This window comes from Hemicordylus capensis, chromosome 1, assembly GCF_027244095.1.
Source record: "Hemicordylus capensis ecotype Gifberg chromosome 1, rHemCap1.1.pri, whole genome shotgun sequence".
Taxonomy (NCBI): Eukaryota; Metazoa; Chordata; class Lepidosauria; order Squamata; family Cordylidae; genus Hemicordylus; species Hemicordylus capensis.
Window position 1 is genome coordinate 239,893,484 of NC_069657.1, and position 14,661 is coordinate 239,908,144.

The window sequence follows — 14,661 nt, forward strand, 5'->3', positions numbered from 1 at the left end:
TAGATAGATATTATGCCCCACACCCTGCAAAAGATTCCTGCATACACCCATACAACAATCCTAACTGTTAGGCTTTGGGCTGCATTCTGGAGTCCAATAACAGGAGAAAAGAGTGGATGGGCTGTTTCACAGTGTCCCTGCAGTCAGTTATAGCATTAGCCACTACAACAACAATAGGCTATCCCCATCCCCCAGCACTTTTGCACTCTGCCCTGTACCAATAATCTAACATAACACAGTTGAAAAAAATCGTGCCTTTGGTATCTTATAGTGGTCTACTCCATTTTCAGCCCTTGGGAGCAGGTGGCATCTGTACCCCTTCTTAAAAAGGCACAGCTTTATTAATCAGAAATCTTTTGTTCTGCTTATAGCAATCAGAATCTCAGCAGAATTTCAGCTCAGGCACTCACTCCTCCATAAGATCCCCAAAGCGCCTCATTTCCATTCTAAAATATGCCAGTGTGGTATTGGATTTTTTTAAAGAAACAAACAACATCTTTCTTGAATTTCCCCCTTTTCTTAACCTCCCCTCCCCTCACTCTACTGTAGTCTTAATTAAAGTGGAAAAGAGGTGTGAAAAAATTCATCCAGTGAGTTAATAATGCAGCTGACTTCATACACAGACACTTATTTCCACTTCCAGTGACCTAATGCCTCTGCAAGACCTACATTTTCAGCATGGAAAGCAGATGAAGTGTTCATTAATCGTCAGCCAGGAAATTATCCAAAAGGCCATGCAATTTGACTGGACATCTACTTGCAGGTCAAGCATAACACCTCCATAATGATTTGTGTACCACCACTTATTTGGACAGCATCCTCTGCGCAGTGGAGCACACCATAACATACAACAGAGCGTTCCACTGAAATAACAGAGGCTTGGAACGGAAGGACTCCATATGAAGTGTTGAATGAGCCCACAGCAAGGAACAGAACATGTATAAAGAGAGCTACTTTGCTATAAGGAACCATCATTTTGTATCAGGGATGGTATCAAGACTGTAAACTCTTTTTTAAAAAGTTGCTCAGAAGAACTAGCAAGTTCCCTCTTCACAGGGTTTCCCATAAAGAAGAATGACTGTTAAACCAGTTTAAATCTATAGTACAGACATAACCAGTAGTCACCAAAGATCACCTAAAGAGTTTCATGGCTTTAAACCTTAGTCTTCCTAGTTCTTTTATTATTATAGTTAATCTAGTAATTTCTCACAGGAGCTCAGGGCAGCATACATGGTTCCCTTTCTCAGTTTATGCGCACAGCAACCTTGTGAGGTAGGTTAGGTTGTTGAGCAGTGTGGACTAGCCCAAGGCCACACAGTAAATTTGTAGCGGAATGTGGCTTTGAACCTAGATCTCTTTGCTCTAATCCAGGGTTTCTTAATCTTGGGCCCCCAGATGTTTTTGGACTACAACTCCCATCATCCTCAGCCACAAAGGCCATGTCTGGGGATGATGGGATCTGTAGTCCAACAACATCTGGGAACCCAAGGTTAAGAAACCCTGGTCTAATCTATCACTCTGGCCACAACACGAGGCTGCCCCTCACACCAGTAAATAAATATAGTTGATTTGCAAGCTGTTATAGTAGTATCAATCATCTTCTAGCCATCCTCCATGGATAGAGAGGACATTTTGCCTTTTTAAATTTGTTTGTTTTGCACTTCTCACAGGCCTACTTCCTGTTGTTGGAGCTTGTGGGCCCAATTCCCATGTATTGTCTCCATGTCTATAATAATCACTCACAGACTGGGAAGTCGGTATTGTTTTTAATTATTTTCTTATTGACTTTATGCAGGGCGTAAGCTTATTACAAGCACAGCAGGGGGATTGTAAAAGGCCATCAATTGTTTTTATGAGACCCCTAGCATTTTCCAATCTCAGATGTAGTGACTGATCATTTGGGGAACAGACACACAGGCCTTGAGGAGATTTATGAACGTATCACACTTCTGTATCTCCTGCAGCTTGTAATTATCCTGAGGCAGCAAAGAAGCATCGTGGAGCTGGGGGTGGGGGGTGCTTCTTCTTGCATTTCTTTTTTTTCCTTTTCTTTTCTTTTGTTGCCCAGCTACTTTTAGTGCCCTGAAATGCATATCCCTGAGCCGGATTCAGAACTCCAAATATGTAAAGGTGCTCTCTGTACTGCAAATATCTCCTTCCCACTTAACACTCTGTGTGTGGAGGAAAATGCCATTCTCAGTGTCAACAGGCAGGGAGGCTCTCGCTTTGTATGACTAGAGGCACAAACTCTGGAATCTGTACTCTGTCTCGGGAGTACTCACTACAATGGCCTGAAAGCAGAAAAGATTAGATGGGCCTGTACACACAGAAAGATTCCATTTCAATCCATCGCAAACACCAAAACAAACACACAAAGAAAAACGGTAAAGATGAACATCCGAAACAGTCCTCTGTTCAGCCAGACAATAGACTGATCAAGCCTCGTCTTGTCTACTCTGACTGGCAGCAGCTCCCCAAGGTCTCAGACAGAGAGTGATCCTTCCCAGCCTTGTCACTGGAGATGCCAGGAAGCAAGCCTGCATGCAAAGCCAGTGCTCTCGGCCACCCTGAGCTAAGGGCCCTTTCCTGTCATTGCCAGTTGGGCAGACACTCTTCTGCCTGCCCCTCCTTTGCTCCACCATTGAAGCTCATACAGCTTACCTGGATTCCGAGCAGAATTCCCTTCTGCGGCAACTTAAATCCCGTAGAGAGCATGGCCTTCAGGAAGGCAGAGTGAACGTTTCCCCCAAAGCAGGCCACCTTCAGTGGGGAAACGTAAGGAGAGAGGAACAAGGAGGAGAGGAAAGAAAAAAAAAAGATTATTATTTGAACAAGGAATCCAAAGCCAAGATGTACACAGATGAAGAAAAAAGGAGACATGTTCTTCTTTAAGGAATTCTAGCTTCCTCTCTTCTGTAGCTGTTGTCTGGAGCCAGCAGGGAAATGGCAGATCAGCACAGACAAATCTTGTATTTTAATTAAGCAATAATGAAGGAATAAGCAATGCTTTACTCTCAAATAGCACACCATGGAGCAACATAAGCGGATCCTGCTATGAATTATGTGGATGCCAGACACAGCTTCTGGTTCACACAGTATGCATGTATTCTACAAAATGTTCATAATACTTAATGCTTAAATAACAGCAAGGGTTATAAACAAACATTGTTCTACCCCCCCCTTAAACGAATGCTACAGCTTGCAATAGAAATGCGCTGTCACTGAGCACAAGGGGGAATTTCCTGAGAGTAGAAAAACCATTCAGATTATTTACACACACAAATCTTGACTGCAAACCCAGAAAAGAAAAACTATAAATCAACAACAACAACAAAAAGGCAGAGCTTTGCTTTCTGCAAATCAAAGAGGCTCACATGCAGCCTAACCCAGGCTAGGGACGTCCAGCCTGGGTTAGGCTTGGCGTGAGAACTGCCGGGATCAGGCCCGATCCCAGTGGGCCTGCACTGCCTAGCCTGGCTTTTTAGCTTGGCTGTTACGCAAGGTTAAGGGAGCAAGCACTCCCTTAACCCAGGCTACCAGATTGTGTGTTCGCTGGGACTATGTTCCAGAGCTCCTGGGGGAATCCCCCAATGCATCGTGCATGTCACACGGTGCATTGTGGGATTCCCAGAGGCTGGGACAATGAGTCCCGGCCTTCATTTGCCAGCCCTGCCGGAAGCAATGTGGAGAGTCATCACACTTGTCATGTGGCCGCGCTGCTTGTGTGCCACCCAGGCTGTGAGTGATCATCTACTGGAAGGTAGGTTGAACCATGCCTTAACTCCAGCCTGCCTGCCTGTACAGTCATGTAAACAGCCCCCCAAATTTGATGGGATATGGGATGAGGCTTGATTTATAGGAGCAATATTGTGCAGGACTGGTGTCAAGAACTGGGACCCTGTCGTTCTGAGAAAATGGAAGACACACACGGGGTAAAAGGAAAGATACACAAGGCAGAGAGGAGGTATTTCCAGTTTGCAGCCTAGTATCAACTTCTGTGTCTTTTGTTAACTGCCTGGCAAGGCAAAGTTCAACAGGAATGGTTATTTCACAAACTTTGTTACCACCTTTCTATGTCCATTCCTTCATTAATATTGTTTCATGCTCTCTCATTTCCAAATGGCAGGAAGAACAATATTTGTTACAAGCGGTATCTTATGATATCTTTGTAATAAGAGTTTATTTACAAATATATGAGGTGAATCTAGTATTGGAGTTCAGAAGCAAGCACACAGGTAGTTCACACTCATATCAGCATCCTGCAATCCTCAGCAAAAACGTGTGTCTCCCTATGAATTGTTTTAGCAACTGTGCTGGACAACTCCAAACTCAAATTGCTTTTCAGCCAGGGGCGGAGCCACCATTAGGCGAACAGGTTGAAAGAACCCGGGCCGTGCCCAATCAGAGGCCGCGAGCGCAGCCCCAGACATGCCCCCCACATCTGACGTCAGACATGGGGGTGTTATTTCTATCCCAAACGGGGCTGCGGGGCCCCGTTTGGAGCCGAAATTGGCCCTCGCTGCATTGGCAGCATGGCCGGAGCGACTCTCCCCGCCTTAAAAGCAAGGAGAGCCGCTCCTGGTCCCGCTGCCAATGCAGCAGGGCCGGTCGATCCCCTCCCAAACGGGGCTGCACAGCCCCGTTTGAAAGGGAGACCACTACCCCCCGCGTCGGACGTCAGACGCAGGGGCATGGCTAGCCGGGCGCATCTGACGTCAGACACGTTGGGCGGGGCCAGGGAGCTGAGGTGGAGGCCGCACATGGGCCACTGCCAGCCTGGCTCCGCTCTTGTTTTCAGCATTTCCTTTTCATGTGCACATACATGCATGCATATTTTTCCAGGCACCATTTAGGGGAAACAGTTTCACTCTCAATGTAATTTTAGATCCATAGTGAATGAAAGGGAGCCTGATGGCCCACATTTAGTGACCATTCTCCATCAGCTAGTAGACAGAAAGAAAAACAATTTTACATAGCAGATCAGTATGGATGCAATACATGGGTGTCCACAGGACTTTTTCCAGAAAGGATCAAAGCCAGAAATCCTCTACTCATTTCCCCTTGCTCCTGGGGAGCAGGCCCCATTGAATTCAGTGGGGAGTGGCTCAATCGAAAGGGGGCTTTCCTCCACCCCCTGGATGTCCCTGCATATCATGAATTTGTGCATTATTGGCCAAATTATCTTCTAAGAACTGTTTTAGATTTATATATATATATATAAAATCTTTTACGCTTTTCAACAAAAGTGCTCAAAGCGGTTCACATAGATATAAATAAAAAATGGCTCCCTATCCCCAGAGGGCTCACAATCTAACAAAAGAAGCATAAAAAGAAGCATAAGGTAGACACCAGCAACAGCCACTGGAGGGTTGTCCAGTGCTGTCCTGGGGATGGATATGGCCGGTTGCTCTCCCCCTGCTAAATAAAGAGAATCGTCACTTTTTAAAGGTGCCTCTTTGCTCAGTTAGCAGTGGCTTCAAGTATACACATCGTACTGAAAAATTCAGGGAAGCAGGGTCTCAAAAATATAAGGTCCCTTTATCATACCAGTGACTAGAAACTTACATTTTAATCAAAATTCACTTCACATCTTTGCTATATCTACAGCATATTCATGCCCACAAGACGTTCTGTGTATATTTAAAATGCATTTGTAAAATAAGTGACTGTTTTACTAGTAGAGAGTTATTATCCTCTATCCACTTGTAAGAAAGACCTTCACAACTCTCCTGTTTTATAGCAATTGTGAATATGGATCTTTCTAACTCATAAAAGTTAATAATCTCTCCTTTATGACTAAAATATTCTCTCCCTCCATCTAACATTCAGAAAACTAATCCTCACCCCTTGGCTAAAATACTGTTCCTTTTTTGTTTCTCATGAAGTCAACTGCTTTCAGAAAGTTAGAAGGACAATCAACTCCACACACACACACACACACAGCCTGAAAGCAAAATTTGCTACACTTGCAAGTTTGACTACAAACTGTAGAGCTTAATAGTAATAAATACTACTATTAATAATAATTCCTTGAAAGAAACAGTAGTGACAGTATTCCTATAATATACATGCAATACTTTGCATAAAAAGCCCACATTTAATGTGTGAATTGCATATGTGAACTTTAATCATAATTACTTTGTCATCTTCATCATTGTTACTAGGCCTGTACCATGCAACACCCATTCAATTCATGAGGCAATGACACTTCAGAGGGCTCCTTGATTTGATTTGGCACTTGTGGGAGCGGGGGCTACAATTCACTCTGGACCTGGAGAGTGGATTTACTTCAGTCCTCAAAACCTAACCCTCCACCTCCCTTCCCCATCACTGCTTTAAGCTCTGACTGTACTTACCAGACTGCATGGGGCCTCTGGCCGGCAATCTGGGCATCATTTTTTCCCCAGAGTCGCAAAGAAGCAGGAACTTCTGTAGCTTTTCTTTAAAATATAGTTTTGATAGTTTGGGTAGTTTTTTTTGGTATTTGCTTCCTGCAGTCCTAGAAAGGTGCAAGGTTTCCTGGGAATTGTAGTCTTTTCTGGGGCTGCAGCCTCAGAAAAGACTAGAATTTCCAGGGAAATCCTGCATCCTTCCAGAACTGCAGAAAGCAAATACAAAAAATCCAAACTACTAAAAGTCTGTTTTAAACTCAAAGTATGGAAGATGCTGCTCCCTTGCCTTGCTGGAAAAAAAAATGAAAATAAAGCCAGCTTGTCATGTGCCTATGTCTAGTAACTACAGGCATTGGAGGTAGCTGGGGAAGGGGAGGCTGAAGTGATCAAATTGCTTTAGAAGCAAATTGGCCTCATTCAACCAGAGTTGCTTCAATCTGGACTGAAGCTTTCATAGTCTAATCAAGCCAAAGCTCTTCTGAATCGAATCAGCACTGAAGTTGCACAGAGTCCTAATAGTTTTGCTGCAGCTGTATGCGTGGTTATTGGGAGTAAGTCCCACTGAATTCAGCATGACCTACTTCTGAGTAAACAAGAACAGTATGGAGATGCATATGTCACCGATTAATGTCAACTACCCATTCACAGGTGCGTTTAAGATCACAGTGGTCTACAGGGGGATCTCATTTCCATTTGCAATCAATTATCCTGCATTTATGACATGCCACCTGAACTTATTGGCTTCAACATGTATGTAATTATCATATGTACTCAAGTTTGAGCTGGTCCTAGCATCATGGAGGATAGCTGGAATGTCTATCCCATGACCTTGCCTCGTCTCTGTGTGTCTGTGCACATGCAAGCACACACAGACAAACCTACCCTTACCCAAGTCTGTAATTCTGTTCTCTTCTGAGAAAGGGAATATTCTGCAATTACTAACAATTATAGGATTAGAGATGTGGGAAACCTCTCCCTGGATTTCTGTGGAGTGTTTTGTTTGTCCATTTCATGGGCTCAGAAATCCTTGCATTTAAGAACCACGGGGTAAATTAGACATGCATCCCAAAAGGGAAGCTGTCTATGTATTCTGTTGGTTTCAATGGGCTGTGTATTTGGATATTCATTTGGACACATCTGAATGCACAACTCAATAGGGATTCTAGGCCTCCACCCCAAAATAGTGGAAATTGCACAAGAATTGCTAAATCCAGCCTAGTTCATGAAACATCCTAGTGGTACCACCTAAAGAGGGGCATTTTGGCAATAGGGGCAGAGTGAAATCTGCTGAAAGGTACTGTTTGGGGAGCTTGCTGGAAGCTGGTGGCAGCAGCGGTGATCTTCCAGATGGCTTCCCGCTGCCTTTCCCTTTTCCGGTTTATTTTTGTTTCCCTTTCTCCAGAATGTCCCTGGCATTATGACATCTTGAACACCTCCTTCTTCCCTGCAGTGAAAGTAATACTGTAGCACAGAACCCTTGGTATACCGTGGGAGATCCAACCCCTTGCTTCAGACCCACCAGACTAAGGAAAGGTGTAGACTACAATTCTCCTGAAAACGTAAAGGCGCCCAGCTACACATATCTGTGCACACATATCTAAGAAACAGGGGTCTGAGCAAGTGTGAGAACAGCTGATAACTGTCTTGATATGTAGACAGCTACCAGTGTTGTCCAGCTGACTAGCTGACCTTGGCTTAAGCAATGTCCACTTGGCAGTATAGGGGGGGAAATCTTAATACTAGTAACAACTGGACTTATGGTAAACTTTCCTGGGTTGAGATTCTGAAATCTATTAAGAGGACAAAATGTGTCTGCAGTCAGGCAGGAAAAGTTACCAGTCCTGGAGTTCTTTCTCCACATTACACCTCTTGATGGTAACCAAGCAACCATAAAAATATCACCCCCAGATATTTGTTACATTACGCAACTTCTACATTTAAAGACCAAATGTTCATGTTCTGAAGGCTGATGTTGTCAGTGTGATGTTGCATTGATGGGGATTTTGAAAGCTGTATATACTTGTCTATCAAGGACTAGCTAGGTATTTCATAAAATGTACAGTCACTCTGAAACATTTCCCAGAACCTGACAGCCCTCCGAGAGAGGGAAAAAACACACACAGAGTGTATATGGTTTTAGCAATGACCATTGCCAATGTATGCAACTCAAACACAAATGAAGAGGGACATCCAGTGGTCAAACAAGTTACATTCTGCTGCAGGAGAATAAATTTGGTTTTCTTTATAGGAAAAGTAGGTGATTTTAACTGAGTGAGAGAAACAAACCTATGTGCCAAAGTTCTACATGACCTGTTTCTTTCCCTTCAGAAACAGACGACACCTAATGTTTTAAGCATGCTTGTGTGATGTCTTTACAAGGCAGCCTACCCTCCAATCAGAATCCCCTTGTGGACTTGCTGACTCAAGAAGGATCCTTGCCAGTGGAAAGATTAAGTGGACACATGCTGTAGGATAGGAGGTTTTTATGAACGACAGCTTAGGAGCTAGCAAGGTAGGCTGCCACCACAAGTCAGCTTGAGATAGAATTGTATCAATGCTATGAGAAAACATCCTAAAAATGAGGTACCTCCCCAGTGGATGCCATTTCACATCGAAGAACTGGGTCAACATCTCTTAGACGGGGCCAGGAGAACATTGGAGCCTGGGAGGGGGAAGAGAGAGAATGAATTATTAATGCACGAAATTAATCATTCCACAGTCAGAAAGCCACGTGGAACAGTTCAAAGTGGAGACATGTGATCGCTTTTGTGAGTATTTTTAAAATGTGTATTAGTGTAACCCTGTTGATGGGATGTAATGGCTGGTGTGAGGTACAGAAGAAATATTTACGTCTAAGAGACAAATTGCTCGAGGTGCACAGAGCAAGTTGGACAATATAATGGGACATCTAGAGATTTACTAGAATGAGCATAAAAGTACCTTATTTCATGGGGGACTGAAGTTTTTATATGGAACTTGACTACAACTACCCATTTCTTAAATAAGGGGAGGCCCCAGTAATAAAATATTAGTGATTCGGTTTTGTTTTCAGGTGAACACTTGAAAGTCAGATGGACATCTAATTTGAAAAGCAATAATTGCTACAGTCAAGGGATATAAGACTACATAGGTACATAGGAAAGTGCCTTATACTGAGTCAGACCATTGGTCCACTTAGCTCAGTATTGTCTACACAGACTGGCATCGGCTTCTCCAAGGTTGCAGCCAGGAGTCTCTCTCAGCCCTATCTTGGAGTTGCCAGGAGGGAACTTGGAACCTTCTGCATGCAAGCATGCAGATGCTCTTCCCAGAGTGGCCCCATCCCCTAAGGGGAATATCTTATGGTACTGATACATGTAGTCTCCCATTCAAATGCAAATCAGGGTGGACCCTGCTTAGCAAAGGGGACAATTCATGCTTGCTACCACAAGACCAGTTATTCTCAAGCATAAGAAAAAGTAGTGGGGAGGAGAACAAAGGATTTAATGCATCAAGCAGGGAGTTGTACCAGAGGGTCTATACGGCCCTCTCCAACTTTATGAACAGGATCTCTAGACAAAGCTAGTCATGACTAAGCACTACTGAAATAAGAAGTAACTAAAGTCCCATTAATTTCAGTGAAACTTAGTCTGGATCCTGAACTATGATTCTAAGTTATGGGCTAACTTATTTTCACTACTGGGAAAACAACTCTATGTCAGTACAAATAATATATGACTGTAGTGTTAGTCTAGACCCCCCACAAGAGAGAGTAAAAGTAATTCATAATAATGAGACTACTAGTCAAAAGGTTCTGTCGATCCCATAGGGCCTATTGAGTGCCTTTTAATTATTTTTGACATTTTAATAATCATTAATGCCATAGGCATTTAAAAGTGTTTTGTTGACACCTAAAGAGATAAAATTCAGTGCTTGTGTTATCCATGCAAATGATTTCAGCAAGCCATAGAGATGTCAAAGCTCCTTCTTACAGTGGAAGCAACCAGAGTTACTGACTCTATTCTGAGGGGCTAGATCTGTGAAAAACTGTGTTGGTCTGACTATTCTGGCTTTTCATAATGCAAATTCGTTCTTTTATAAAGCTCAGTTCACACAATGGCTGACACCCTAAATTACTCAACAGAAGTCCTGTAGAAATTAAGCAGTCTTTTAGTGTCGCTCCTGAGTAGTACTAGTGAGCAATGAAGTCTGGATGTCAGTTATTATGTTCAACACACATACATACAGTCTATGTACAATGTACACACATACAGTTATTCACACGTTCAACACATGAACAAAGGAGTTTCATAACTTTAGCAGCATGAATGAGAAGGTCTCTCACACTCCTAGCATCCATATTTCTGATGGTGGTGAGACATGTAGTAGACCTCTTCAATGACCTGAGCAGATTATGATGAATACAACGAATATTTATATGCCGCTTTTCAACAAAAGTTCCCAAAGCAGTTTACATATATCTCAGTAAATGGCTCCCTGTCCCCAAAGGGCTCACAATCTAAAAAAGAAACATAAGAGAGACACTAGCAACAGATTGGCGAGATTGTGTGGGAGAAGACAGTCCTTCAAATAATCTGTTTCCAAGCTGTTTAGGGCTTTAAAGGTAATAATGAACATTTTGAATTGGGCTCAGAAATGGACCATAAGCCCATGTGGCTGGAGCAACAGTTGAGTCAAATACTCCAAGGAACAGGCACCAGTTAATGCCAAAATGGCTACCACATTTTGGGCTAGCTGAATATGCGAGAGTCAATTAACTTGGCTGACTAACTTATCCTCTTCATTAATTCTTTGCACACTGCATTCAGGTAAGAGAGAGGGGTGAAAGCTTCACATGTTCCTCTTGCTGATACAAGTTTTTTCCTCCACAAAATGGATGGCTAAGAAGAGATTAACCTCTACCATCAAGCCTAGAAGTCACAGCTGATTAATTGCTCTGCAACTCTTTTCACACATACCTTGATGCCCACATAGTCTGATGGAATCATGGGTGTTGCCAGTGCAGGAAGGGTGGACTCCTGGATTTTTTCTCCAGTCATCACTTTCGTAGCCACATCAATGAAATCCAGACCAAGAGACTTGGACACAAATGGGAAAGAGCGTGAAGCACGCAGGTTGCACTCTATCACCTAAAGAGGTGGGGAAAGCATCTTTAAGTTCCATACATGTGGTCTTTTTTATAGTGTTAACATCTGAAATGCCTAAAAATCTGAAACTATTAGTAGAAAGAGGCTAGAATCATGTAGTAGCTAGAATAGATACTCAAATAATGAATCTCTTACAAAAAGTTACATTTCCCAACATAGGTAACATTTCCTGTATCTGTACACTGCAGATCAATGTAGCCAACTTAAAATCTTCTGCAGCCACAGAATACCAGTCAACAAACATTGTCAAGTGCAGGAGACAAGTCCTCGGAGGAATTTCAACAGGAGTGCAAAAGGCAGTTTAGGAGTGAACAGAAGCTAGTAATACTAAAGGTACAAGAGGATCAGAGAAGAGCTGCCTGAGGAGAGGAACAACAGGCTGAAACCATATGGTGAATTTTGCCGGTAGTTTTTGCCCAGTTGTGATCACTCTAAATTCCCAGCTTGCTTAAGAGAAGTACTGGCAGCTCATGAGCGCTGTGGTCTTCCATTCATCTGAATGTATGAAGGACAACTGCCACGTATGCTCAAAAATAACCAGTGCAGTAGCCATGATCCTTTTGTGGGGAGAGAGGGGGAATGGTCAGGTTCACCCTAACAAGTGAATCTTGTGGGAGTTCAGCCCAACTTCAATGTGAGAGGCTGGATCCAAGAGCAGCAGCAACACAAACTTAAGATGAACTGTTGGGGTTCAGATAAAGGCGTAACTTCTAAGACTGAAGTGCTGCAAGAGCTAGGAGTGAGGGTAAGGTGGGCGACTAGACTTTTTTGTGAGCTATGGACCTACCACTCTGTCAGTATGACTGCTGTGAAAGCACAACTTCCTTGCTTTCCTCCCTGCTTTCCATTTTGCTTTCTAGCCATCCCTAATGACCGAAGCTAGAAAAATAGCAGGGTATGTACTGTGGAGTCAAACTTGTGCCGTGTTAATAGGATGAGTCGCATATAACATTCTTACAAATCTCATTTAGTGCTGATCTGATTTAAGCCCAGCATTGAGCTAACACGCTTGCTGACAGGCGGCAATTCTACTTGCTTTATCCTCAAATTATGGCATTGTGTGGGCAGACACAGTTCTTTTCTCAAAATTGTATCAATTATTATGAGTGCCTCATAATGTGGTGAATGGCAAAGAGCCTCAATGGTACAAAGACCCATGTGGCATCAAACAAGGCAGGTATTATATGCCTAGCACTGCCCTTCACAGTGCAGCAAACAGCAGCAATAGTGTTAGTTACTTTTACTAGGTGTGCATCAAGAAAAAGAAGGAAACTCTATTACTATCATCATCATCATCATCATCATCATCATCATCATCATCATCAACCACTTTCTACATTCAGCTAAAAAAGGTCTCACCAAGACATCATTTCCCCTGATAAGAAATTGAACATTGAATGGTCCAGAGATAGCAAAGGCATCTGCAATCTTTCTGGTTGCTGTTTTCACCTGTTAGAAAAGATAAATATGAGTAGTCACTAAATTAACCCCAAGAAGTCATAAAACTGGGAAGATTTTTAAAAATCTAGTCAAACCCCCTGAAAAGTGGGCTGAACCAGGTCGAACCCTTTAGCCTCTTCAAGCTTTGATTTGAGTCAACCCTTCAACAGCTTAATGGGACGCCTCACCCTCTCTCCCAAACCAAACTACTTACCAGGACCTACAGAAGCAAAGAGAAAAGGATCTAGTCCAGGCATCCCCAAACTGCGGCCCTCCAGATGTTGCTGAACTACAACTCCCAGCATCCCTAGACACAATTTTTTGTGGCTGGGTATGCTGGGAGTTGTAGTTCAGCAACATCTGGAGGGCCGCAGTTTGGGGATGCCTGCTCTAGTCTTTCTTCCTGCTCCTGGCTGTGAGGGAACCAACAGCCACCTTCTGCAGCTTGACTTTTTAAAGTACTTTTAAAAAACCTTTTCCCATGGAGTTCTGGGACTTCTGGTCTTTTCTGAGGTTGCAGCCCTCCAGATGCAAAACACAGATAGAGGTCTTATAAATGAGAAGAAGTCTAGTGGGACTGGCAGAAATAACTGAATTCAGCCCATTTTCCAGAGGGTGTTGTCTAGAATTGTTTTTGTTCCCTTGTGGTGGGAAACAATGTGAAAATCTAGAGCCTTTTCTCCTCTTCCCTGCCAGTCCTGGTAAGTAGTTTGAGGGGTGGGGTGGGGGTGAGGGAGACCAAAGCGAAGCCTGAAGGGGCAAAAGGGTTCATCCTGATTTGCTTCACTTCAACTCTACTTCGCCCCCACCCACCCCCAAGATGACATTTCACTTCAGCCTGAAGGGGGTGGGGGGGAGGGAATCAAAGCAGGCCAAAGTGGGCCAAACCCAAAAGGCCCACAGAGTTTCACACAGCCCTTGAGGGAAGTTTCCACTTGAGCACCAGACTACCAGTCCTAGCCCCAGCTTGCCTACCATCTACACTGCTCCTCCTCCTTTTCTTTTCAGATGGCTCATTAGGAAAGATAATTTCATTCATACACAGCTGAAGAAAAGAAGAGCCCTCATCACTCCTTAAAAAAGAGGAGTGCCTGATTATTCAACCACTTATTCTAAATTGGTTATTGGTTTTTTGTTTAGGGGTTTGCTTGTGGTTCAGCTTCAAGTGAACCCTGAGATTTTAGGTTCAGGGCCAGTTCAAAATTGCTAGTAATGTGTAGGTTCCACACCAAACTAGTCCCTCGGAGGGCCAAACTAGTTGTGGCAGATTTGTGACTGGAATTCTAGTCCTGGTGTCTTTTTCCCCCCAAAAAGCCATTTGTACTGAATTTATACTAAAGCTGTCATGTGGAGGGCAGGTTAACCCTTTGCTTCTGCATCAATTCCCTGACTTGAACTGCACTCCTCTATATTTTCTTCTCCACAGCAAACAGCTGCTTCAGGGGATGATTTTGATTGGGGACACAGTGCATAGAGAATGGAGCATTGGTTCACTTACCGTGAAAGCTTCTTCTGGTTGCTGGAGTCAAGGACATCTCGATGGGTTATCCCCCTCACATGCTCCAAGGCAGGACTATGTTAATTAGCTGAAAATAGAAACCTCGAGAGCCTGAGGGGGATGACCCTGCCCAGTTCTTACAGGCCAATTTAGCAAATAAAGACTGGCATTCAAACAATTAGAA

General features: G+C 43.4%; 1 protein-coding gene across 7 annotated transcripts in view; it reads right to left on the reverse strand.

Moving 5' to 3' along the window:
- The window catches only part of LOC128340704 (carbamoyl-phosphate synthase [ammonia], mitochondrial-like), a 165,562-nt gene that overhangs the window by 18,618 nt on the left and 132,283 nt on the right, over positions 1-14,661 (reverse strand). For all 7 annotated transcript variants that reach the window (XM_053286193.1, XM_053286190.1, XM_053286194.1 and 4 more), the window contains 4 exons: positions 12,899-12,988; positions 11,351-11,521; positions 8,980-9,054; positions 2,662-2,760 (listed from right to left, as the gene is read on the reverse strand). In XM_053286193.1, the coding sequence (XP_053142168.1) occupies positions 2,662-2,760; positions 8,980-9,054; positions 11,351-11,521; positions 12,899-12,988 (435 nt within the window). The remainder of the gene's footprint in view (positions 1-2,661; positions 2,761-8,979; positions 9,055-11,350; positions 11,522-12,898; positions 12,989-14,661) is intronic.